The sequence below is a fragment of the Macaca fascicularis genome, chromosome 7 (assembly GCF_037993035.2).
Source record: "Macaca fascicularis isolate 582-1 chromosome 7, T2T-MFA8v1.1".
NCBI classification, from domain to species: Eukaryota; Metazoa; Chordata; class Mammalia; order Primates; family Cercopithecidae; genus Macaca; species Macaca fascicularis.
Genome location: NC_088381.1, coordinates 171,712,665 through 171,738,801, shown reverse-complemented (window position 1 = coordinate 171,738,801; position 26,137 = coordinate 171,712,665). Strand labels below are relative to the sequence as shown.

Genomic DNA, 26,137 nt, shown 5'->3' with positions numbered 1-26,137 from the left:
CTGGCCAACATAGTGAAACCCCATCTCTACTAAAAAAAGAAAAAAAAAATTAACCAGGTGTGGCGGCATGCGCCTGTGATCCCAGCTACTCGGGAGGCTGCGGCAGGAGAACTGCTTGAACCCAGTAGGCGAAGGTTGCAGTGAGCCGAGACTGTGCCATTGCACTCCTGTCTGGGCAACAGAGCAAAAATTCCATCTCGAAAAAAGAAAAAACAAAGAAGGCAGAGAGGTCTCTCATCTTGAGAACAGACCCATGGTAAGACTTATTTTACTTTAACAAGAAGTCTAAGGCCGAGAATGGTGGCTCACACTTGTAATCCTAGCACTTTGGGAGGCCCAGGCAGGCGGATCACTTGAGGTCAGGAGTTCGAAACCAGCCTGGCCAACAGGTAAAACCCTGTCTCTACTAAAAACAAACAAAAAAAATTAGCCGGGCATGGCGGTGGGCGCCTGTAATCCCAGCTACTCAGAAGGTTGAGGCACGAGAATCCTTTGAGCCCAGGAGGCAGAGGTTGCAGTGAGCTGAGATCACGCCACTGTACTCCCGCGTAGGCAACAGGGGGAGACTCCGCCTCAAAAAACAAAAAACAAACAAACAAAAAAGAAGTCTATATGAGAATGGAGAAATCCTTATTTGGGTGCTGTTGTTTCTTTCCAGCACAAGTTCACAAAATAAGCTAGGGAAAATCCTCCCCCTGGGAAATGTCTGGGTTGATTTCCAGTTGGCTCTCTTAGAGCATTTTTAGACACCTGCTGTATCTCTCTGCCCAAAGACGGAGATGCTGGGTGGGTTTCTATGTTCTAGGAATAGAAGGCAAGGGCTTGGCCACTGTAACACAGAACTGAGTCAGCCACTTGGGTGTCTGGTTGACAAGTTGCCCTGGTAACTTGTTTAAATTGCAAACTAAACAGACCTTCAAAGCTACAATTATAAAAGTGTGCTAACAGCCACAGCCCAACAGAAATGAAAATGTACAAGCAAGTACATTTGCAATTTTTAATTAGCTTTTTTTTTTTTTTTTTAGATGAAGTCTCCCTCTGTCGCCAGGCTGGAGTGCAGCGGTGCGATCTCCACTCACTGCAACCTCCGCCTCCCGGGTTCAAGCGATTTTCCTGCCTCATCCTCCCGAGTAGCTAGCTGGGTCTATAGAGGCGCGTGCCACTACGCCCAGCTAATTTCTGTATTTTTAGCAGAGACGGGGTTTCACCATGTTGGGCAGGATGGTCTCACCTCTTGATTTCGTGATCTGCTCGCCTCGGCCTCCCAAAGTGCTAGGATTACAAGTGTGAGCCAGGGAGCCCGAACAATTTTTAATTAGCTCTTTTTTACACTTCTTTAATTATTGTTTAAACCAAGTTTTCCAGCCTCCTTCATTAGCCTGTTTGGTATTTGCATGCTTTGCTTGAATATTTTATCTCCAGCCCATTCCACACCGTTAGCCAACATTTTCATCTGACAGATGGAATCAAGGCCTAGGCCTCCTTTAAACAAAACATCCCTCCCAAAAGTATGACTTAGAAAAATTGCTTGCCACTCTTTCTTGCTACAGACATTCTTTGCGGATCTTTGGCCAGTAACATGCATATACCCACACATAGTTTGCAAATAAGAACAACTATTGAACGTGAAGTGCTACAAAAGTACGATGATAAAGTATAAAGTGTTCACCGCTTGAATAAAAGCTCTAATAATTTTAACAAAGCCAAAACACACACACACACACACACACACACACACACACACACACACACACAGACCACGAAAAAAAAATGCACGCTAAGCCAAGAGCTCTTTAAATATAAAAAATAATCATTCTCGGGAACAAATAAGACTCTTATGCTTAAAGGTTCTGGCTGTCAACAGTCTCCGGCGTGGCGGCGGCACCCTCAGTCCCATCCGACCGAGAGCCCTGACGCGGAAGCCTTGGGGCTGCGGGACTGTTCGGGATCGGACGCGAGCGCACCTGCAGAAAGGCCTGAGGCGGCTGTGCATGGCAGGCAGCTGCCCCGAGGCCCCGGTTTGTCTTTCCTTCCGGTCACCCCTCCCGGCCCAATATCCCCAGGCGCTTGCTTACGCCGCTGGGCGCCGTATCCCTGCGCTCGGCGCCGCGCTCCGGAGCGAGTTGACAGCCGCGGCAGACGAAGGAGCGGCTGAGAGCGCGGAGAAGACTCTTCTTCCCCGCCCGCAAGGCCACCATGGCCCCACGCCCCCTGGCTCCCGCGGCGCACGGCAGCATTGCGACGGCGCGAGAGGCCGCTTTACGGCAGGGTCGCGAAGCCCGAGGGAGGGCGGCGGTGCGGCCGACCGTGCGCTTTCCCCGCGGTACGACGGCCTACGGGAGCGGCGGGCGGCGCGGGCTGACCCGGGCGGCCGCTCCTTGGTCGCTGTCACTCCAAGTTGCCTTGCTGCGCCGCTGGCGGTGGGCTTGGCGCTGTCGGCGGCTAGGCGCGGACGCCGGAGGAGGTGTCCCCGGGTTTAGGGGTGTTCGGCCAGGGGCGTGGGCTGGCTGGCCCGGGCGACGGCCGGAGCTGCGGAAGTCGTGGAAGCGTCGGCGACGCATCGCGCGATGGCGCGGGCGGGACAGGTGAGCGAAGCGCGGCGTGTGGCCTTTTCCCTCCGTCGGGGGGACGAGTGGGGCCCCCCGTCCGCGCGGGGCTCCCCGCTGGACCACCTTTCTGCCAGCGCCCACCCCAGCGCGGCCTGTCGGCACAGGCCGAGCAGAGTTGGTCTCGGCGCCGTCCCCGTCCCTGGCTCGGACGCTGTCCAGGGGTGGTCGGGCCTGGTCTCTGGTGTCTCCGGCGGGGCCTTGGCTCCCCTCCTTCCCCGGCTTCCCCCGGCCGGGCCGAGGGCCCCTCGCGCGCCCATTGTGAGGTCAGGGCCTGCGGGCGCGCCCTGGCACCTAGGCCGAGACGCCCGGAGCGGCTGCTGCAGCCAGTAGCAGCCCCTTCACCGCCGGCCCCTTCACCGGCTGCCCCGCTCAGACCTAGTCGGGAGGGGCGCGAGGGATGCAGCTGGGGGCCCAGCTCCGGTGCCGCACCCCGTAAAGGGCTGATCTTCCACCTCGCCACCTCAGCCACGGGACGCCAAGATCGCAGCCAGCTCAGACCTCTTCTGGGTAAAGAGCCAAGAGGGAAGGGCGAGGCGGGGAGGAAGGAACTCGGGCCGCCTGCCCTCCGTGGCCTCCAGAACATCCACAGGGGATGGATGATGCGTTTCCATTGGTTACCCACCTTGAGCGAGCCGTTTGATAGAAACCAAGAGCTTGAAACGTGCATTAGGCGATTGTGGACTCTCAGTGGGAGGCGAGTGAATGAATTATTCAGTTACCACATTTTCGCAGGTTGTAGTTTTTTGAGACAGTGGAGCATGTTGGGGGCTGAGGAGGTGCTGGGCCTCGAAAGCCCAAGGTGGTGCCCTTCAGCGCAATCCCCGTCCCTCTTCTTTACCTGTGGGGTTTTTATCTCTTCGGGGAGACATCTGGGAGGGAAGATGTGTGAGGAGCTAAAAGGGTGGGGAGGGGAAGTGCACAAAGGGAAGAAGCGGGAACTTGGGGATATCTGAGAGCCACTGGTTTTTGTTCTACTGGTTCAGTTTATTTTGCTTAGAGTTTCTGGAAACTAGGCATAGCTGTGTGGCGGGGCGGGGTACTGTTAGTGTTCGGAAGGTTACAAGAGCTACTGTTTCACCTTGCATAAAGGTGCCCTGCCGGTTCCAAATAGTTTGTGCGGCGTACGGTGACTCACACCTTAATCCCAGCACTTTGAGAGGCGGGGGCGGGCGGATCGTCTGAGACTAGCCTGGGCAATATAGTGAGACTTGTCTCTACTAAAAATAATAACATTAGCTGGGCGTGGTGGTGTACGCCTGTAGTCCCAGCTACTGGGGAGGCTGAGGTGGGATGACTGCTCGAAAGTATGCCTTTTTAAAATGAGAATTTTAGAATGACTTAGTATACCATTAGTGTTCTGCAGAAGCCTTGTGCTGTAATAAGTTATTCTTGTCATCTTTTAGTGCTTGTGAAACTGAACACAACAAAAGTATGGATATGGGAAACCAACATCCTTCTATTAGTAGGCTTCAGGAAATCCAAAAGGAAGTAAAAAGTGTAGAACAGCAAGTTGTCGGCTTCAGTGGTCTGTCAGATGACAAGAATTACAAGAAACTGGAGAGGATTCTAACAAAACAACTTTTTGAAATAGACTCTGTAGATACTGAAGGAAAAGGAGATATTCAGCAAGCTAGGAAGAGGGCAGCACAGGAGACAGAACGTCTTCTCAAAGAGTTGGAGCAGAATGCAAACCACCCACACCGGATTGAAATACAGAACATTTTTGAGGAAGCCCAGTCCCTCGTTAGAGAGAAAATTGTGCCATTTTATAATGGAGGCAACTGCGTAACTGACGAGTTTGAAGAAGGCATCCAGGATATCATTCTGAGGCTGACACATGTTAAAACTGGAGGAAAAATCTCCTTGCGGAAAGCAAGGTATCACACTTTAACCAAAATCTGTGCGGTGCAAGAGATTATCGAAGACTGCATGAAAAAGCAGCCTTCCCTGCCGCTTTCCGAGGATGCACATCCTTCCGTGGCCAAAATCAACTTTGTGATGTGTGAGGTGAACAAGGCCCGAGGGGTCCTGATTGCACTTCTGATGGGCGTGAACAACAGTGAGACCTGCAGGCACTTATCCTGTGTGCTCTCAGGGCTGATCGCTGACCTAGATGCTCTAGATGTGTGCGGCCGGACAGAAATCAGAAATTATCGGAGGGAGGTAGTAGAAGATATCAACAAATTATTGAAGTATCTGGATTTGGAAGAGGAAGCAGACACGACTAAAGCATTTGACCTGAGACAGAATCATTCCATTTTAAAAATAGAAAAGGTCCTCACGAGAATGAGAGAAATAAAAAATGAACTTCTCCAAGCACAAAACCCTCCTGAATTGTACCTGAGCTCCAAAACAGAATTGCAGGGTTTAATTGGACAGTTGGATGAGGTAAGTCTTGAAAAAAACCCCTGCATCCGGGAAGCCAGGAGAAGAGCAGTGATCGAGGTGCAAACTCTGATCACGTATATTGACTTGAAGGAGGCCCTTGAGAAAAGAAAGCTGTTTGCTTGTGAGGAGCACCCATCCCATAAAGCCGTCTGGAACGTCCTTGGAAACTTGTCCGAGATCCAAGGAGAAGTTCTTTCATTTGATGGAAATCGAACCGATAAGAACTACATCCGGCTGGAAGAGCTGCTCACCAAGCAGCTGCTAGCCCTGGATGCTGTTGATCCGCAGGGAGAAGAGAAGTGTAAGGCTGCCAGGAAACAGGCTGTGAAGCTTGCCCAGAATATTCTCAGCTATCTCGACCTGAAATCCGATGAATGGGAGTACTAAAATACCAGAGGTCTCACTTTTGATATTGTTTTGCACTTCATATGTGCTTCTATGTATAGAGAGCTTTCAGTTCATTGATTTATACGTGCATATTTCAGTCTCAGTATTTATGATTGAAGCAAATTCTATTCAGTATCTGCTGCTTGTGATGTTGCAAGACAAATATCATTACAGCACATTAACTTTTCCATTCGGATCATTCTCTCTATGATGTGGTGTGGTTTGTTTGGTTTGTCCTTTTTTTGTGTGTTTTCAATCAGAAAATGAAATAGAGGCAGCTTTTGTAAATTTAAAATGGGTTGTGCAAGCATTAAAATGCAGGTATTTCAGAATCTAGAACTAGGCATAACCTTACATAATAATAGGAAAATTATGAGAAAGGGGAAATTTTTGGTTAAATAGGAGTAAGGTTCAAACACAAGAAGTACATGTTCTGTTTTATTATGCTCGATAGAAGACATTTTTTTTCACTTATTGGTCCTACCCAGCTTAATGGGGTGGGGTTTTTTTGTTTGTTGAGACAATCTGTTCTTTGTAAACATTTTTAGTTGGAAAAACAGCATCTGTGTTTTCCCCATACTCTACATTTTAGAGAGAGGAATCTTGTTTTTGTGTGCAACATAAGAAAATTGTGAAAACTAATAGCCAAAAAACCTTTGAGATTGCATTAAAGAGAAGGGATAAAGGACCAGCAATAATATCTTGTAAATTGCTTTTTCTAAAATCTGAGATTATAGTTTTCCTTAGTGAGTAATTTATAAGGATGGGAACCTTTAAATGAAGTTAATGGGCCTTTAAAAAAAAGAAAAGGAAACACCCATACCTGTAGTTGGAGGATGAAGACCGGAGATGGGTTTCCAGTGTCAGGTTATACTAAAACTAAGCCAAAAAGTCTGAATGTAGCATGTAATGGTTCTCTTCTGTGGTCCAAGGCTGTAAAATGGACAACCTTGTCACACCTCCCCAGTGCTGTGTTACAACGTGAGGGTGGATGCTGTCAGTAACCCAGAGGGACCAGGCCTTCCTAGGTTTTCCTAGGCAGTCAGCTGTTAACCACTCACATGGTAAATATCAAAACCACACCTGCTCCAGGACTAATTAGTGAAACCTGCTTGGAATTAAAGGCTTCCTCTGGGTGCCTGCTGAACAACTGAGCTCATGTTATGAGCATGTGGTGGTTTCTCTGTTGCCTGAAAGAGCCATTAAAGTCAATCCTGCATGAAGCGTCTTTCTTCTGCTAAAGGATGTGTATTTCCGTCAGTACTTTCTGAGGATCCAGTATGAAGTAATTCCCCGAAGTTCTGAAGTGCCTTGAGAACATGTTGGTCCGGGTGTTATAACAGACTCCTCCCCCGGGTCACTTTTTGCCTGGTCATCCTATTAGAGTGCATCTTTGGAAATCCAGGGTAATATTATTCTCTTTCAGAGATGCTAATTTGGTAACTTTGTGTAGGGAAATTGTCACTCTAAACAGCTGAAAGTATGCTGGCTAAAGAAGTAGCCTTAAATACCTAAACGATGACAAAAGCATAGCCCTTAACAGATCTTCAGTTTGTCTCAGTATTTCCCGATCATGAAAATCCCTTGCTGTGTCTTTCCTACTAGAAATGTTCTAGAATCACTGGATGGTGGGGTCAGAGGGCAGTCGCTATTGAGGCTGTGAGCTCCCACACTACTGCAGGTCCAGCTCCTGGCAACTGCGGGCTCAAGGCAGGTCATTCGAATCCACATTTTGGCCAGAGTAGTTTTAGGATTGCTTTTCTGTATCATAATTTTAGAATGCTCTTAAAATCTTGCGGAAGAGTTTTTATTTTTTATTTATTTATTTTTGAGATGGAGTCTCACTCTGTTGCCCAGGCTGAAGTGCAGTGCTGCCATCTCAGCTCACTACACTACAAGCTCCACCTCCCGGGTTCAGGTGATTCTCCTGCCTCAGCCTCCTGAGCAGCTGGGATTACAGGCGTGAGCCACCACACCTGGCTAATTTTTGTATTTTTAGTAGAGACGGGGTTTCACCATGTTGGTCAGGCTGGTCTCGAACTCCTAACCTCGTGATCCGCCTGCCTCGGCCTCCCAAAGTGCTGGGATTATAGGTCTGAGCCACGGCGCCCAGCCCAGGAAGAGTTTTTAAATTAGAGCTCTGTTTAATTATACCGCCGGGAAATCCTGATTACATTTCAGGCACATTCTTCATCAGAGTACTACTTACATTTTTAATTTCATTTTGTAAAGTTAAACGTCAGCATTCCCTTTAAAAGTATCCATTGTTCTTTGAAAGTAGATGTCTCTGTTATTCTTTTCAAACAAAAGTGTTTACCTTTTGCCAAGCTGTGGGCATCGTGTGTGAGTACAGGGTGCTCAGCTCTTCCATGGTCATTTTGAATTGTTCACATGGGTTATTTTGGTCATGAAAATGATCAGACTGACCTTGAGTGACCATCAGGCATGGCTTTGTTTCTGGTTTCAATCTGTTCTAGATCCTTGTACCGGATTATTCTCCTCCTGCAGTGAACCCTAGTGACACCGGATTTAGCTCTTCTCGGCCCTCATGGGGAGCTGTTTGTGTTAATATGAGCTACTGCATGTAATTCTTCAACGGGGCTTGTCACATTGTGTTGTTTTTTTGTGATCTTACATGAAAGGAATCTGTACTGCAAGTAAAACCTACTCCCCAAAAATGTGTGGCCTTGGGTCTGCATTAAACACTATAATCCATATTCATGCCAAAAATGACTGGGAACATTTGCTTGATTTACATTCAGTCAGCGCTGCTTTCAGATCACACTTTATCCAAACAGGAAAGCCAGTCAGCCTATAATGAAGTAGTTATTAAAATAAATGTAATGAATATGTCTACGAAGTATAGTTTAGTGGTTTATTTTGCTAAATGTACATATATTTGATATGATTGAGAAGCTCAACCAGTTTTTCTCATTTGTTTGGCTTTGTCCATTTCTATCTGGTTTCTAAGGGTCTGAGCTTAGCTTGTACATGCAAGGTTTTGGGTTTTTTTTTTTTTTTTTTTTAGCACAGCTTTTCAGCTTTTAATTTGTTGGGTATTTTAATACCTAGGGAGATATTGGCCATCAATTTTGATGTATAATGCAAGTGTGTTTTTCCAGTATATCGGTTCCTGTCCCCTCTCTGTCAACTCTGTGACTATTGGAATAGTGTGTCTTCAATAATTCAGTGTTACTTTGAGATACATGTATTAGTATACCCTTAGTTATTCTTGAAATAAAACCAGTCTCTTAGCTTATGCTTGCAGTGGTGAAGGGCTGTGAGTCCGATGTGTGTGTTCTTTATATAGTCATATATTATCACCTTCATGGACTGTCTGACTTGCGTAAGGAGTCCTTTTTTTTTTTTTTTTTTGAAACGGAGTCTTGCTCTGTCGACCAGGCTGGAGTGCAGTGGCATGATCTCGGCTCACTGCAAGCTCCACCTCCCAGGTTCATGCCATTCTCCTGCCTCAGCCTCTCGAGTAGCTGGGACTAGAGGTGCCCGCCACCATGCCTGGCTAATTTTTTGTATTTTTAGTAGAGATGGGGTTTCACCGTGGTCTCGATATCCTGACCTCGTGATCCACCTGCCTCAGCCTCTCAAAGTGCTGGGATTACAGGTGTGAGCCACCGCGCCTGGCCTTCTATTGTATTTTTGTTGTCTTCTCTGCCTGCTTTTATCTTTCAGGTGATCCAAACAGAAGCAGCCTTTGCAAGCCTCGCAAACACATGATAGGCCCAGAGCCAAGAGAAATGACGTGTACAGTTAAAGAGAAACACTCTGGGGGAAATGTGAGCTTTTGAATAAATCCTCTACCACACGTGAGGATTCTTATCAGTTACACTGGAAGCAGCGTTAACCAGGCTCCTAGCGTATCCTCGTGTTGCGCTGAGGATTGAAGAGTCCATTGTGCCACCAGTGGCCATGGAGAAATTCCAGTCTAGTCAGAGAAGGGACGAGGGGAGTCAGCCACTCCTGGTCTGTCTCAGGTGTGAATGTCTGGTGTCAGGGCAGGTGTCAAGCGCAAGCCGGAGAAAGACCAGTGGCTTAGGAAGGGGTCTCACTGGGCTTTTCAAGGCTGGTTAGAAATAGGACAGGAGAGGGTGGGTGTGGTGGCTTACACCAGTAATCTTGGCACTTTGGGAGGCTAAGGTGGGAGGACTGCTTGAGCCTAGTAGTTCAAGACCATCCTGGGCAACACAGACCCCATCTCTATTTTTTTGAAAAGAAGAAACCCTGGAGTGGGCTGTGGGCTGAGCTGGAACGAGGTTGCAGGGGCTGAGGGGCCATGCCCTGGCAAGCTTGGCTCTTGATTGTGGGTACAAGCTGGGCCCTAATTGAGGGCCTTTTATATGCAGGTCTGGGGTCACCCCTGCTGGTCAGGACATGTCTGAGGGCATCTTACAAAATATTTTGGGTTCTTTTGTTTTTTACTGAAACAGGGTCTTAACTCTTAAGGGTCTCGAACTCCTGGGCTCAAGCGATCCTCCTACCTCAACCTCCCAAAGTGCTGGGATGACAGACATGAGCTACCACGCTTGGCCTTGCTTTTCCATTTTGTGTAGTTATCATTGCACAGATTTTGGGGTCGGGGGGGTCACCAGGGAGCCTTAGGACTCTGTGTCCCTAGTTCTGGGTCTCCAGTTTGTGCCCTTTTTTATGCCAGTCACTAGCAGGCTATTTCAGGTCCTCGTTCACATATTTGCCCTCTTGGTCTTTCTAAAAGCACGGCTCTGATCATATGGCTTTTCTGAATGAAAACCTTGAGTGACCTCCACTATTTCACCTGGCCACATCCCTGTGAGGCCCTGAGCAGTGTGGTCCAGAATGTCCCAGCAGCCCCAGCTCCACTGCCCGGCCATCTGTGCAAAATGTTCTATGCACGTTTTAAGCTCTCAGCACCCCTTGAGGCAGGTTTTTCATACTATCTGTTTCATAGATGATTCTGAGATTCAGGTGGTCCCTTGCCCAGGGAACTGCCCAGAGTCACCTGGCAAAGGAGGGAAGGACAATTTGGTTGCAGTTCAAGACTCAGCTGCCTGTTGGACTTACCTGGAGAGTTGAAGAAATGGCTGGTGCTTGGGGCCCACCCCAGGGATTCTAGCTTCATCAGGATGGCATACAGTCTGGACATCAGGATTTCTAAAAGCTCCCACTTCAAGGAGTGCTGGCCAAGTAGCTAAAGCAGGCTGGGGCTCAGACTGCTAGGTTCACATCTCAGCTGTGCCATTTTCTCTTTCTCTCTCTCTTTTTTTTTTTTTTTTTTCCCTGTCGCCCAGGCTGGAGTGCAATGGCACAATCTTGGCTCACTGCAACCTCTGCCTCTTGGGTTCAAGTGATTCTCCTGCCTCAGCCTCCCAAGTAGCTGGGATTACAGCTGTGCGCCACCACGCCCAGCTAATTTTTGTATTTTTGTTGTTGTTGTTGTTGTTGTTGTTGTTGTTGAGATGGAGTCTCGCTCTGTCGCCCAGGCTGGAGTGCAGTGGCCGGATCTCAGCTCACTGCAAGCTCCGCCTCCCGGGTTTACGCCATTCTCCTGCCTCAGCCTCCCAGATTTTTGTATTTTTAGTAGACACGAGGTTTCACCATGTTGGCCGGGATGGTCTCCATCTCTTGACCTCGTGATCTGCCTGCCTCAGCCTCCTAAAGTGCCGGGATTACAGGTGTGAGCCACTGTGCCCAGCGAGCTGTGCCACTTTCAAAGCTGAGCCCCTGAGCTTCAGTTTCTTCTGAAAGGTGGGCAGTACTTAGTGCTTAGGCTTGAAGGATTCAGCTGGTTAACGTGAAGCATTCAGCTCCAGCATTATGTCTCAAAGCCACTGTGTCAGTGAACCGGCATCCCTCATCGTGGAAAGACTGTCTTAAACCAGTGCTTCCTTCTGTGCACACGTCTTCCACTGGCGAATTACAGCTGCGAAAATGTATCTTTCTGGAGTAAGGGTGAAGTGAAGTGAAGCTGTTTCCCCACTTAGGGTTCTCTGGTCTTTGCGGAGCTGCCAGGGGTCTGTGACCCCATTTGGTAAGGACTCGGGGCCGCACGCTGCCTCTCCATCTCTGGTCCCCGCTGCCGTCGCGGCGACTGGCAGGTTTTCAGTGTGTTAGAACCCTTCCAGTTCTCGAACTGTGTCCCTGCGGCCGCGTTTTCAGATGAATGTTGCCAGTTCCCCACCTTCTGTCTCCGTCTCCCACTGGTGTCTGCCCCACCTCAGTCCTCTGTGGGTGTTGGGACATGGAGCTGGGTGGTTCTGAGTGCCGAGCGGAGCAAGGTCATCAGATGACTTTGCTGTTCATGGCCCTGGGTTCTGGTGCTCTCATCCGAAGCCCTCCCTGCCCATCCCTTGGGCTGTGGAGCGTATCTTCTGTTCCCGTACCCTATTAATAGCTCTTGAACACACTGGCTCACCTGTCTCTCCCACGCCAGGCCACAGTGCCTTTCAAGGCAAGATCTGTCTCTTCATCCATGCAGCCTCAGGTCCTGGCAGTAATGGGCACTCACATGCCTTTTGGGTGAGCTGTTCTTTGGAAATAGTGTCCTTAGCTCCTGGCATGTAGTAGGCATTCAGTGAATACTTGCTGAATAAATGAGTGGAAAAATCTCAGATCTTCAGATAGCTTCAGAGAGTTTCAAATCCTTCTGCTTGTCGGATCCAAAGGACCTTCCCTCTGCTGAACCTTCCACCAGGGCTCTGGGGGGCCAGTCAGGATCTCTCACCTGAAGCCACCTCATCCCCCTGAGAGCCCGGGTGGAATCAGAAGTGCCTCCCACTCTGTCCCCAGGGCAGGGGGGCCAGCAGGGCAGACTGGGTCACACCCTGCCTTGGAGCAGCAAGGCCGCTCCAATTCCAGAGGCCTTGGCTGACCACCGAGCCACGGGGGCCAGGCTGGCTGGAGCCTCTAAAGATCAGGGGTGGCGATGTTGGCTTCTGTCTCTGAAATTCGTCTGCTCGTGCTTGTGACGCCGAAATGAGCAGTTAGCTCTGTGATTCCTGAGCCTGGGCCGACCTCCATGTCTTCGGTGCTGTTGGAGAGGACCAGGGAGGGGCAGTGTCGGGGCCAGCGCGTGCCTAGTGCGCCTTTCAGACCGATTTGAGATGACGAGGAATCTTCCTGGTTGCTGGGTGAAGTACTTGAAGGAAACCTACTAACCTGTGGGGGTGAGGAGGACTGAGGGAGCGTCGCTGAGCCTTGGGGTGGACTCTCCATTTAACCAGCATCTGCCGAGTGCCTGTGAGGTGCTGGGGGCAAAGGCATGGAACTGGGGCAAGGGCCCCTGTAGAGGCCACGTGGCTTTCTGAGGGATCCGTCGCAAGGAGCTTTGGCCGGATGTGATGGGGTGGTTGAGAAGCCCAGGGAGGCTTCCTGGCAGAGGTGGAGAGGTTAGTTGGTCACAGACAAGCAGTGGAACGTGATGGGAAGTGCAGGAGCTCGTCTTCTTCCCAGGCACGACCGTAGTCATGAACACTGTTCCAGTCGGTAAGCTGAGCGCTTCATCAGAGTGAGAGTGCCACCTGCCTGGGAGGCGGTAGTGCTGGCAGCTTGGCTGTGCTGACAGCTGCCACTGCTGCTGGAGCCTGGAGAGCCTGGCAGGGCCAGCTAAGCTGGACCACAAGCTGCTGGGACAGGGCTGGGGCCTGAGAGTCCTCCGAGGGACAGGAGGCAGCTCCACTCTCCACAGGGTGAGGGAGAGAAGGGGACCTGAGGGCGTTGGGTGGGGCCTAGGAGCTGCGCTTCAGCCATGAGGAGGGGCAGCCGTGGATGGTTTTTAGCCTGGGGAGTGACGGGCCATGCTTCTCTTTGGGATGGCCCCAGCAGGACAGTGCTCCGCCAGTCCATGTGAGCCAGCGGCCGCTCTGCCATGCCTGCTCTTCCAGACCGCCTCCACCCACACAGCCGCGCCCCTGACTGTCGTTCCGAGTGGACATCGGCCCTTCTGGTGGCTTGTGTGTGCCCCGTGGTGCCCCCCATCCCCACCTAGCACTGTTCCAGGTGGGCAGGCATCCACTCAGCCTCTCCCCGCTGCTCACCCAACTCCCTCCCAGACAGAAATGAGACCAGCAGAGACGCTCCCTGGGAGGCTGTCCATGAGCCTCAGAGCCCCAGGAGGGCCCTCCAGGCTGGTCCCGCCAGCCCAGGGTGCAGTACTGCCTGGGGTGAGGTGGGGGCTGCAGGTGGCTGGCAGTTCAGGTACTGGAGCTCCCAGTGGGAGGGACGGCTAGCCACTCACCCAGAACCTTCCCGGAATGGGGGAGGAGAGAGCCCACTTGTGGCAGCATCAACAGGATTTTGAGGACACAGTTCTGGAACTGAAGGCCTGCAGAGAGCCTGGTGCGGGATGAGATGTCAGACCTGGGCCCCTCCCAGGCCCCTGGGCTCCAGCGCTCCCGCCAGGCCCCCTGTGCCCACCAAGCCCCACCTGGTCATAAGCGGCCCAGGGCAGGTTTTCTTTTCAGACTGAGAACTGGGCCTCTGGGCCTGGTGAGGGGCAGTGGCCCAGCGGTGGCCACCTCCCAAGGCTTCTCTGTGGGGTAGGACACCCCTGCCAGGAAGGGCCAGTGTCCCAGCCCAGCCCTGGGGTGGGGAGCAGAGCTGCTGTGGCCCTGAAGCTGGATCAGAGCCTTTCCCTAGGAGCCTGGGCTTCGGGCCCTCCCTCCCCACCCAGCCAGCCTGGTTGGGGAAGGAACCACCTCAGATTTGATTGAGGAAGACTTTTTTTTTGCTTTTTCTTTTCTTGTATTTATTTAAAGGGCTTTCCACTAAAGACCGGAAAACCTGCTAGTCAAATTCTAGAAGAGCAAACACTGGAAAAGACATTTTTGTAGCTAGTTCATAAACAAATTCACACGCGCCACACTGCCGCCTTCTCAGCCTCCCTTTCCCCAGCCCACTTCCATCACCTGCCCCTGCCCTCAAAGCACCGAGTCCCCCAGGGCCTGTGCCTCAGGGCAGCTGCCAGGACTGCCAGGCCCCACCGGGGACTGTCTCCCTCCCGTGGGGACATGCTCAGAGCTGCACTGGCTGGGGAGGCTCTGGGCGGAAGGGTGGAGGGACAAAGAGGTCTTTGTCTCCCTGTGGCTGGACGAGAGGACAGACAGGTCAGCCAAGGCTGTGTGACTGGGGAGGCCCACCTGAGGGCCCAGCCTCCTGCAGCCACCTACCTGGGGCCCTGACACGTGCAGGACATCTCCGTGTGCCTGTTTCCTGGCTGCGAGGTGGGGTCAGGCCACACACCATCCTGCCTCCCCGCCTGGCTTCCCGCCCGGCATCACCAGCCCTCACAGCTTCATGTTCCTGCTGTTTGCCACTTTGGTGTCTTTGCTGGCCCCTTCCCCACGGGCACAGGAACTCACCGCATCCCCAGTGCTTTCACAGGCTGGCGAGGGCTGGGAAGGGCAGACTGATAGAGGGCCATAACTGTGCAGGGCGGGGGCACCCAGGACTGCTGCGTGGACCAGGAGGGAGGAAGGAGACAAGAAGCCATGTCCTGGCAGCTCGGAGGTCCTGTGCCTGCAGAGGCCGCTGCGGGGCAAGGGCCAGGATCTGGCTCTGGCCTAGGTGAGGGGCGGCCAGGTAAGAAGCAGAAGGAGCTCCCCAGGGCCGCCTCTGTCACCTCATCTTCCTGCCAGGCCTGGGGCAGGGAAGGTACCCAGCAAGCGTCTGCAGGCTGACAGAAGGGCATGGTGCCCTAGGCTCAGTGTGGCTGGGAGCCAGGATGGAGCCATCTGCCCACCCCGGGTCCCACGCCAGCCCTTCCTAGGTTGGGCAGGCTGGGCCTAGAGGGGCACCGGGGCCCTGCTCACACGGACAGAAACGGATGTGGAGGGCTGGCTGGGTTCCTCGAGGTCCCTCTCCCCTCTGCTGTCTCTGGGTGTACCAGTCACCCAGAGAGGGTGAGAGTGGAACGGCTGCTGTCTGGTGCTGGGTCATAGGCAGAAACAGCCTCATGACCAGGCCACCTGATGGCCATTCCCACAGAAAGAACCGGCTTCTGTGCTGTGTCCCAGCTCTGGCATGACCAAGCCATCCTCTGACCACCAGCAGCCAAAGAGCCCAGTGGGCCACGTGGACCCCAGCGGGCAGCACGTGCCAGATGTCAGCTGCAGTCAGTCTCCAACCACAATGCCTGCGCTCTGCCCCTTCCTGCCCCATCGCCCTCAGAGGACCTAGCCCGATGCCAGGGGCCCCGTACCTGAGACCCTGAGGACATGAAACTTGTTCCGTTCCTGCTTGTATCCCCAGTACCTAGAGCAGCACCTGGCTCAACACGCTGACACCTGTGGGTGCCCTCTGCAGGTGGCATAGGCTCCAGGAGCGGCAGGAGCGGAGCTGAGGGGGCGGTTTTGCCTCCTGAGTCGGGGAACATGCTGCAAAGCTCCGTGGGCACCCGTCTCGTGGGGTACGGGGGGTCAGCAGGAACCGGTGCCCTCAGGTGTGGCTGAGGTACATGAGTCCTGTGCGTGTGCCACCAGGATCACCCATGATGGGGTAGTCTGGGCCCCACTGGGTGCACCCTTTACACAGAGCCTGGCACAGAGGCAGGGCCTTGCTGATGGCCAGAGATGAAAGGCCCAGAAAGAGATCGGGAAACTGGGACGCTCAGATCCTCCTGGGGCTCCCCCAACTCCGCTCCTCCAGCGCAGCTGGCGTTTCTCTGCACGTGGGAAAGGAAAGGAAAATGATGACTTTTCAAAAGCAGAGCCTAGAGCCAGGGCTGGGCATACTGGAGGCCCTGGAAGAACTTCAGGCAGCGGGTAGGGGACAGTGCCAGGACTGCCAGGGCTTTCTGGGCCCCACGAGCCAAGGGAGATTTGGAGGCTTTGCTGAGTGCCCCTGGGGGCAGCAGTGGGGTGGGGCGAGGGGGTCAGGGAAAGGATTTGGGGGCGGTGAGGACAGCACCAGGGGATGGGGGTGCCCAGGGATCCAGCCTGGCTGGCAGGAGGAGGGGTCAGCCATGGGGCGGAGTTGTAGAGGCCTGGGCAGCGGAACCCACTGGGCCTCGCTGAGAGCAGAGGGCGCTGCTTCTTAAAGGTTCCGGGCGTGGTGGCGGGTGCCTGTGGCCCCAGCTACTCGGGAGGCTGAAGCATGAGAATTGCTTGAACTCAGAAGGCAGAGGTTGCAGTGAGCCGAGATCACGCCACTGTACTCCAGCCCCGGCGACAGAGCGAGACCATCACACACACACACAAATTTAAAAACGTACTGGGGATGTCAGGGTGCAGGTGTGGGGCAGCGAGGCACCCAGCTGCCTTCTTGGGCTGCGGTCTGGTCTGGGCACTGCCTGTAGATGGCCACAGCAAGCCCAGGGTGCTCTTGGAAGCCTGGGGCTCCTGGGTGTGTGTGCCCCTTCCTCTGTGCATCCAGGTTTCATCTCCCAGGAAAGGGCATCTTCTAGCCCTTAATCCTGACCCAGCCCCTCAAAGGGAAAGCAGGCATCCCAGCACCAACGTGGCTATGCAGGTGGTCCTGTGGAGCAGGCCATGTGGGCCTGGGGAAGAGTGTGCAGGCTGGACCGCTGGAGCAAGGACCCCCAGGTTGGAGCCAGGCAGGCAGGTGAGAGTCTGGAGGGCCAGATCCCACAAGGCCTTGGGGCAGCAGGCCCCAACAAGGGCAGGACTGCATCCTGGATCAGTGGCTCCCACAGAGCACAGCACTAGTCCCAGGCTGCCCCTGCGCTGGGTTCTCCCAGGCCTGGCCGAGTGACTGCCATGGACGCCCACACCGGCAGTAGGTCTGTGCCAGGGCAGACCCGAGAGCACGCCCCAGGGGGTGCCTCTAGCTGAATGTGCGAGGCCTGTCCCTGCCGGGGTGGGGACCATGGCCTGGGCTGTTCTGGCCCATTCCCTCACCCAGTGCCAGTGCACATGGGCCCTGCACAGCTCAGCATCGGCGCTGGCCAGGCTGGGTGGAGGGAGGACCCCAGACAGACCCTTGCTACCCACCGCCCTCCCTACAGCCCCTGGCTTGCAGGGTGGCTCACCTGCACAGCATGCGGCTCCCTGACCTTGGAGGTCCCCCAAACGCCAAGCGTCTGCCCCTCCAGGCCCCCACCTGCCTGCTTGGTTCTCCCACGTCTGGTCACCAGGCGGCGCCCAAGGTCAGGTTTTGCAGAGCCCAGAACACCGGAAGTGGTTTGGGGCCAGCCGGCTGGCGCAGCTATCCTGCCTGGGCCACGCCGGGTGCACCTGCCCTGGCCAATGGTGGACAGGTGGCCATGGCCTCGCCTGAGCTGCGCTTCTGTTCTGGGGGTGGATGGCGCTTGCGCGGGGCATCCAGTGACCGCCTGCCAACATCTGTGGAGTCCCCACAGATATGCCGGTCTCTAACCTACCTCCCAACCCCCTAGTTCTGCCACAGGCAGCCTGCCCTGCCTGCCAGCGTGGTTCTGTCGTCAGGATGGTGGTGGCTCCCAGCCGGCTGGCAGGGGCTTGTCTTTCCCCATGGCAGGGCCTATGGGCAAGGCCTGTGCGATCAGCGCTGCGTCTCTGCACAGGTGGCCCCTTCCTTGGACCCTGGCCTGGCCCTCCTGGGTAATCTGTGCTCCTCTTCCACACCCCAAGCCAAATGCCACTTCTGGCAAGAAGCCTTTGGTGACTCCCCCGACACGTTCCTGTGTGCGGGGCCCGTCCCTGGCCAATGGGGTCACCGTACTGCACAGTGGTGCTGGCAGCAACCAGGACAGCTCAGGCAGCCGTGCAGCAGGCAGGGGTCACTGCTGTGCACAGCTGCCCCCGGAGCTGCCTCCATGCTGCACAGCTCAGCTAGTGGGCAGGGTGTGGGGCCATGGCACTGGCTGCCTTGTGCCTCGCTGGGCCCCGCGGGGGCTCTGGGCGTGGTGATGGAGAATCAGCGCCTGCCCTGCAGCCTGGCTTCTTGGTGGCAGGAGCTGCAGGAACAAGCCAGGCCCCGCAGCCTGGCCTCTACGCCCCTGAGGTCTCCCTGCCTTGCCCTTTCTCCCTCATTGCCCTAAAAGACCTCGGTGCCAGCAGACACACCTGCCCCAGGGTCACCGAGGCAGCTGCCTCTGTGAAGCCCCCTCTCCCTCAGGAAGCTGTTTGGGGCCTCTCGGTGCCCACTCCTGCCCTGCCCCGAGCCCAGCCCTGCCTCCTGAGAGCACCTCTGGGCACATCTCGCACAGCGTCACGCTCAGGAGGGCTGCAGGGGGACTGCTGGGTGACGAGGGCCCCGCCCGTCAGCCTCAGCTCCAGCCTATCCCAGGGGCCTGAGATTCTAACAGGCAGCAGCGTTTATCCCAAAGGACTGACGCGCTCCTGGGGAAGCCGCAGCCTCTGCAGCAGTGCCAAGAGCCGTGGGCCTCCTGTTGGGAAGGGACCGCCGGGTCCCCATCCACTGGCCCCTCAGGAGCCAGCAGCGGCACGCGTGGGGCAAGGACCTCGGCCAGCTCTGTGTTGTTGGGCTGGAGCCTGAGGCAGGGGTCAGAGGGCCCAGCTGTGGTCTTCAGAGAGGGCCTGCGTGTTCCCAGCGTTCCCACCCCCCAGCCTACAGCCTGTCCCCTCTCCAGGATATCAACTGCAAGGAAGCCGTCCCTCCCCTTGGTGGGGTCCTCGTCAGCAGGTTTCAGGGCAGCCAGGGACCCCAGGGCCATCTGTCTCCCCAGACACCCAGGTTCTCCGCCCTGTGACGTCAGCTGACAACGGGAGTCAGGCTGGGCCGCCCAGGGCCTCTCATGCATCGAGACCACACCCTCCTGCTGCACCCCGGCAAAGCATTGCCACCCGGCCCCCTCCATGCCATCTCCAGGCCACTTTGTCCTGCCTGTAGGGCTGGTGGTGCCCACCCTACTGTGGGGCTGTGAGCATCTAATGGGGCGCTTGGTGTCCAGTGGCCGGTGAGGCCCAGCCTCAGCTCGCCGGCATCAGAAATCCCAGCCCTCCCAGCATAGGGCCTCGAGGCTGTCCCACAGGCCCAGTGGTGGGGAGTGGGGTTCAGGCCAGCTTGTCCCCTGAATTCTAGGCCCCCAGCCTCCTCCCCAAGGTCAGCAATGACCTCTCAGTCTCAGCAGGTGAGATGGGGCAGGCCCTGGCCTTGCACATTCATGCCCACCACCACGTGTGCCGTGCTGGGAGACCCCACACTGGCCTGGGGCCCCTGGGACCTGGGTGTGAACCTGGAGGCTGCAGCCCTGGGGCACGCTGAGGACTGAGTGCCTGCCTGTGGCTGTGGGGTGTGTGCCTGCGTGTGGCACGTGTACACTTATGTGTGAGTGTGTGCACATTCCTGTGTGCATGTGTGTGTGCTGTGTGGCTGTGAGCATGTATGCGCTGGGGGTTTGAGGGTGTAACGAAGCGGGACAATTAGTCTGCCCCCCAGCAGCCTGTGGGTGGAGAAGGCTCTGAGGCCCCCCGACTGGGATGGGGCCTGGCCAGGGCTGGGAGGGCCGACTGGCAGGCTCTGCGTTCTGGAAACGCGCCCAGAGGATCCTGCACAGGCGGCGGTGGCGCCATGGCAACGCTGCACAAAGCACTGGCCTACTTACACCGCCCCCGCCCATCTCACTCCACCGCCGGGGAGGGGGCACAGGGCCTCTGGGGCTCCTGGGGGAGCCACACACCCCGGCCTGTGGTCGCTCGGTGCCCCGGAAGCCTCAGGCCTCCTCCTGGCCGGGGCCCAGGCCTGCAGACACTCCTGCTCATCCACACACGGGGATGAAGACGGGGTGCAGGGAGGTCCAGCACCCAGCAGGCGCCCCCTGCCCTGGGCAGCTGTGGACCTGGTGGCTCTGTAAGGCTTTGAAGTTTTCCCAGCCCCGGAAATCCGGGAGTCTTGGCTCTGCTGATGACTGCAAGGCAAGCTCAGACCTCAGGTGTCAAGGCTGGAGGACAGGCCAGGAGCTGCTTGCATGCCCTGCTCACAGGACAAGGCCCTTCACACCCTCTGGCCTACCCACTCGGCCTTCTGTCATCTGCATGGCCAGGACACCTCCTGGGCCTGGCAGTGAGCCCTGCTGACCAGCACACCCTGTGCCTGCCTCCCAGACCCAGCCTGACCTGGGCCTGCTGCCTCCTCCTGCAGGAAGCCCACCTGGTCTGGCCTGATGTGCTCAGTGCCTTGGGGATGGAGCACATGCCCAGGGCCTGGGAGGCAGAGGAACAGGCCTTGGGAGCTGGGCCTGAGTAGCACTGGGCATCTGTGGGACTCTCAGGCCACCTGTCTCTCTATGCTGGCCACACTGCGCTCTGCATTGGCCACCCTGGGCCACTGGACCCCAGGTCTCGAGACAGGGAGGTGGGGGAGGGGGACAGTGTCCTGCGGGGGGCCTGGAAGCCAGGCCGAGGGCCAGCAAGGCTGTGAGGACACTTTGTGGGTCACCCAGACTCTCGGGACAGGAAGTCCTTGGCCACACATGGGGGGTGGGTGCCACTCCACACCACACATTGAAAATCAAATATTTTCCTGAGCTCTCCTGGAGGCCTGGGACTTGGGCTGGGCGGCTGTGGCCACTGCCCTGCTGGGTGACCGTGCTCAGCATGGATCTTCCCGCCTGCCCCAACCCAGGCCCTGGGGCTTCTGGGCAGCTCTGACTCGTCTGTCCTAGTTCCCTCTCCAGACTGGGCACCCCCGCCCCTCACCCACTGCTCCCTCATCCACCAGATGCATCCCCTGTGTCCCCAAGGCCCTCACACAGCCTCTTGGGCCAGCGCCCAGCAGCCATCTGTGGAACGAAGGAATGGGCCGAATGAATGAATGAAGCTTGGAGGGGTGGCCCCATGCACCCCACGTGTAAGTTGGAGGCTTGCTTGTCTGTTTGCACCAAGTGACCCTCTTCCAGGGACAGAAGTGCTTGCCATCCCCTCCCCCACCCTAGCCCCCCCTAATTTATGCTACCAGGGGAGCCAGCCACTCGCTGGTCCCCTGCCTGGCAGCGGCTTTGTCCCCAGGCGGATTCCCAACGGCTGCCTTTGGGAAGAAAGGGCCCTTCTCTGGCCGGTGGTGAGGTCACCAGGAGGGGCCCGGCGCGCACAAAGGCCACCCTCCCCGCCCCGCCCTGCTGGCAGCTGCCTCTTTGTCCCCAGGAGAGACGCTGAGGGGCCCCAGCTCAGCCTTGGAGGAGCCTAGGCTTCCATTGCAGCGGGGGGCACAGAGCAAGGGAGGGGCGGGAGCAGCCCCAACCCTGACTTTGCTCCTGATCAAGTGGCAACACCTGTTGAGGGGCAGGCCCCTCCAGACGCCTCCCCTGGGGAGGGTCTGTGTCCAGCTGTCTGCCTGGGTCCTCAGGAGAGGCAGGCGAGCTTCTGGGGGTGGGGATGGCAGCTGCAGGAAGGCGTGGGGAACCTGAGGTGTTAGGAGCTGCCTGGGCAGTCTGACCCTGGTGAGATGGGCTCTGGGAGCAACCATCCAGATGTGTGGACCAGCTGCTAAAACCATACCTCCCTAGCGTGCACATGGTGGAGTGAGGGGCTGGCAGGCCTGGGGCACTCCTGGGCACTTCCCATGCCAGCCCCAAGGAGACTCCCACGAGCCCAGTTCGGGAGCTCCTGAGGGTACCCCGGGACGGGGCAGGGCACTGAGGCTCAGAGAGGGCAAGGCCTTTGGCCAAAGCCCCGCCCAGGGTGGTGGGGCTAGGACCTGCCCCCGCCCCGCCTCCCTGCCTCCCCCAGGCAGTGCACAGAGGAGGCGTCCCTCCAGAGGGCACTGGACACCTCCTGGTGTGAGGCAAAGGGTTGGCCCAGTGAGGCCAGCAAGGACTGGGTGGCAGAGACCAGGGTGGCAAAAGCCATGCAAACAGCAGCGGAGACAGAGAGCATGAGAGGGTGGTGGCACTGCCTGGCGGGCTCCACTATGTGTTCACGGAGCGCCTATTGTGCGCCTGGCCCCCCCAGGACAGAAAGAACTGTGCACAGGAAATGTGTGGTTGAGCCAGGACCTCGGCAGCAGCTGGGGTCCGACTTCTACCCTCAGGGCTGGGGGAAGAGGCAGGGCTGAGGCCCAACCAGTGCGATGCTGAGGGACACAGGGTGTGTGTGGGGGAAGGGCAAGGGCTGGCCGCTGTGCCCAGACGCTCAGGAACCGTCTGTGAGGTGGGGAGGGCCGCCAGGCACGGTGAACTCCTAGCCTCGCTCCTCCTGGCCACCGGCTGGGCCCAGAGCTCCTTAGCAGGCCATCCACGGAGAGGGGATGTGGAGCCTGAAGGAGTGGCACACACCCTCCAGAGGTGGCTGGACAGAGACAGCCACAGGGGCCAGGGGCCCTGCAGTGTGACTCTGGCAGAGCCTGGCTGGCAGGGCTAGGGGCTACTGAGTCTGGGGCCAGGAGAGGGGTGGCAGGGGATGGAGGCTCTACCAGAACTCCAAGCCCTGTTCCGAGGGCCCCACGCCTGCACTTGGGGGCACCGGCCAGGCAGGCACAGTCAGAGGCAGGAGAGGCGGGGAGCACAAGCGGCCCCAAGACAGAGGCCACGAGGAGGTGAGCAGGCCAGGGCTCGGGGTTGCAGGAGCCATCAAGGGCACATTCCGACCAGGTCCCCAGCTGGGTGGAGGCTGGCGTCAGGGCGTGTTGAAGCCCCACCAGGAGGGCGGCTGCCCTTTACCCTGAGAGGCCAGGCAGCCAGTGAGTCTCAATGGCCTGAGGGTGGGGGTGTGTGCATTGCTGAGGGACAAGTGTGGCCTGGGCCCCTCAGGGTTCCCCCTCTAAGAAGCGTCTCCTTCCCCGTTGCCGGGCACCCGGAATGTCCATTGTGCCCGTAGCTTAGCAACAAGCCTGTCGCCCCCACTGTCCCCACCCCATCCATGGCCAGCCCCCCACCCACAGCTGGCCCTGCATTCCTCCCCAGGGCCTGTGTCTCTGCAGGTCCAGGGCTTCCAGGCAGGGGCCAGGCCCCAGACCACATTCAGCCTGCGTCTGCCGTGCCAGCACCCTGGGTGACAGGCTGGGTCCTGCCAGCTACCAGTGCTGGCCACTGGCCTGGTGCATCTTTCCTTTTTTTATTTTTTAATTATTTGTAGAGACAGGACTTCCCTGTGTTGCCCAGTCTGGGCTCAAGCGATCCTCTCATCTTGGCCTCAGGCATGAGCCACCACACCCAGCCTCCTTTTTTTAAAAATAAAAACTTTTGGAAATTGTCAAAGAAATGCACCAGCAGAATCGTGTGAAGAATCCTGCACACAGCTCCCAGGAGTCTGTGGCCAGCCTGGTTTGAAGTCTGCTCCCCTTCCTCCCCAGCCCTGTTATTCAGAGTTGGATCTCAGCCACCCTGTCATTCCCCAGCACTTTGTCAGCATGCCCGCAAATGTGGCCACGCCTTAAACTCACAAAACAGCCACTCAAGCTTCAAACTTCCCAACTTTCCTATTTTGTAAAAGACACTGGTTTATTCAAATTGGGGCCCCGTGGGGTCTGCGCACAGCGACCTGCTGTTGCTGCCTCAGTTTCTCTCTGGGAGCACGAGGGCATTTGCAGTGCAGCAGCAGGGAGCGACAGGGTCTGGGGCTCAGAAGCAGACAGTCCAGCCACACCGGGAGAAACTGAGCTGCAGCTGACCGCGCAGCCTCAGAGGATCAACCGGCCGCGTGCAGGAAGCTGCCAGAGAGCTGCCGCTTCAGTTAATAAAGGGGGTTTTTGTTTAAGAAATAAAAAGAAATGTTTGCGAGACTCCCGGGTCTTCCAGCAGTGATTCTCAGATTTGAGTACCAGAGCCACCTGGAGGCTTGGAGAAAGGGGGCACCCTGGGCCCTGCCCTGGAGTTCCGGCTCAGCAGGGTGAGGTGGGGATGACGCTGAGCAGCAGGGGTGGGGTGGGGACAATGCTGAGCAGGCAGTCCAGGGGCCACATCTTGAGATGCTCAGTGTCACAGGCACTTCAGGAACATATCTGTGACTAAAGTTTAGCAATGGTGTCACCTGGAACACGAGAAGAACTGCCTTGTGGGTTTTTAAAGATTAAAGAACCAAAATCAGCGTGCCTGGCATGTAGTAGGCATATCTATCGCTCTATGCAGGAGGCACCTATGTTGCTATGAAGATGGCTTCAGCACCCACCTGGTGGCAGCATACGCAGGTGATGGCACAGATGCGGGCTCTGAGGGCCTGTGACAGCACCCATCTCAGCCCTCTCAAGGGGTGAGGAGGGCCCAACACGGGAAAATGGATAGGAAACAAGACATGGGGTGAAGTCCTGGGCTGGGGGAAACACAAGGCCCCAAAAGCCTGGCGGGGCAGGACGGCCTGCTCTGACCCATGCCCTTCAACCACGTTAAAAGAGCCCAGGACAGACTGGGAGGAGCAAGAGGAGGGCGGCTTGGGGCAGTGGCATGCAAGCCCCTGAGTCTCAGGAGCTGAGGGGCATGGCTGCCAGAGCACGGGAGGGCCAGGCACAGGCACCACCCTCCCTGCAGCCCCCAGCCGGTGTCCTCATCTGTCAGAGGACACTGCCGTGCTTTGCTCCCTGACCTGACCCTGTGCGGGAAGCTGGTGGGTCCTGAGGCACGGAAGGGAGCATGGGGTGGGCGGGAGGGAGGCAGGGGGCCTGCCATGGGGGGCCAGGAGGGGGGGATGCCCCTCCCCGCTCCCGTCCCCTCTGCTTTGCTGCTTCTAGAAGTGCCTGCACCGGCCTGCCCCCTCTTTGAAGGGACAGATGTCAGGGAGAAAGCTGATTATTGTCAAAGGCTGGAGGCTGTGACCGGAGATCTCGGTGAGCGTGACCCAATTCTGAGCTATTCTCAGCCTGGTGGGAGCCAGTTATTCCCTCCCGCCAACACCACCGCTTCGGAGGCAGCCTGACTTTGAAACGCCCTCGTCCTGGCTGACGGGCTGGGCCACGCAGGCTCCCCTGGGCATGGAGGCTCCGCGTGGGGAGGGCCCGCGGGCTGGCAAGGCCACTGCTGGGGCAGGGCAGCAGGCTGGCCCCACTGTGCCCCTCCTTGCTCACTGATGAACCACAGTGGGTTGCAGGGCCCAACCCACTGGCTCTGGGGTCCACACACCCCGGCACCCAGCCTGTCTGCCACCAACCCGTTGGCCACCTGGGGAAGCGACTTCTCTCAAGGCTCAGTTCCAGTGTCCAGGAGCGGGCCGTGCGCAGAGCCCCTGGGACAGAAAGGCCCGTCCACTCCCCGACCCCACACCGACCCAGACCTACCACACAGGGTCCAGACCACTGCCACTCCCGCATCCAGACCTCGCCCTGCACTGTGTGCCCAGATCTGGGTCTGGCTCCTGGGAGCCCTGAAGGGCAGGGGCTGGTACGTGGGAGGCACTCAACCCATGCCTGCTGGTGACAGCGCCCACCCTCTGTGGCTGGTGAGGACAGGGCGTGAGGCCCGGCAGTTGCTCCCTCCCTCCTGAGGGCATCAGGAGCCAGGCCACTCTTTGGGGACCCTCTTGCTCAGGGCCCCTCCAGCCTCCCGAGGCTGTGGGGGCACTGAGTCCAGCGCTCACCCTGCTTAGAGCAGCTCTTGAAACAGCACTTGCCAGCCCAGAGGCTGGAGGTGCACCCTCTCCATCCACCACTTCTGGGGCACCACCCACCCCACCTGCAGGGCTTGCCCTCCCTTCTCCAACGTCCCCCTGCACAGGTGTCTCCTGAGGAACCTTCCAGGACTCTGCCTGAAAACTCTGCTCTCTAGGGTCATGCACTGGGGAACCACTTATGGCCAGGATTCCGGAGTCGCAGCTTTGTGCCTCAGTTTCCCTACCTGTGCAGTGGACTGTTGGGGGGGGCTCGGGTCCCCTGGCAGCCCACCTACCCTCCATCTTCTGGGCCAGAGGCGGTGGGTGGAGAGAGCAAAGCCGCAATGGAGG

The 26,137-nt window shown here is 56.7% G+C and overlaps 2 protein-coding genes, 1 long non-coding RNA gene and 1 other non-coding gene across 11 annotated transcripts in view; 2 read left to right on the top strand and 2 right to left on the bottom strand.

The window, feature by feature from the left end:
* The window catches only part of COA8 (cytochrome c oxidase assembly factor 8), a 33,877-nt gene extending 31,664 nt beyond the window's left edge, over nucleotides 1–2,213 (bottom strand). For all 6 annotated transcript variants that reach the window (XR_010587860.2, XR_010587859.2, XR_012416177.1 and 3 more), the window contains exon 1: nucleotides 2,076–2,213. Coding sequence is in view for 3 of the 6 variants with exons in the window: in XM_005562293.4 (XP_005562350.3) it covers nucleotides 2,076–2,198 (123 nt within the window). In the remaining 3 variants the exon portion in view is untranslated. The remainder of the gene's footprint in view (nucleotides 1–2,075) is intronic.
* Nucleotides 2,214–2,540: 327 nt separating this feature from the next.
* BAG5 (BAG cochaperone 5) lies at nucleotides 2,541–8,663 on the top strand. 3 transcript variants are annotated; one of them, XM_005562294.5, is made up of 2 exons: nucleotides 2,541–2,585; nucleotides 4,013–8,663. In XM_005562294.5, the coding sequence occupies exon 2, from the start codon at nucleotides 4,041–4,043 to the stop codon at nucleotides 5,382–5,384; it is 1,344 nt and encodes a 447-aa protein (XP_005562351.2). In that variant the 5' UTR covers nucleotides 2,541–2,585; nucleotides 4,013–4,040; the 3' UTR covers nucleotides 5,385–8,663. The 3 variants fall into 3 exon arrangements, with proteins under 3 accessions (XP_005562351.2, XP_065403601.1, XP_005562352.1); XM_065547529.2 differs by having other exon boundaries at nucleotides 2,541–3,116; XM_005562295.5 differs by having other exon boundaries at nucleotides 2,549–3,303.
* A 3,684-nt stretch (nucleotides 8,664–12,347) lies between these two features.
* Nucleotides 12,348–14,234, top strand: LOC141407337 (uncharacterized). Its single transcript, XR_012416178.1, has 2 exons — nucleotides 12,348–13,063; nucleotides 13,200–14,234. It is a non-coding gene; the product is annotated as an uncharacterized lncRNA (long non-coding RNA).
* LOC123574810 (U7 small nuclear RNA) lies at nucleotides 14,129–14,188 on the bottom strand. Its single transcript, XR_006699995.1, has one exon. It is a non-coding gene; the product is annotated as a U7 small nuclear RNA (small nuclear RNA).
* Nucleotides 14,235–26,137: the final 11,903 nt, after the last annotated feature.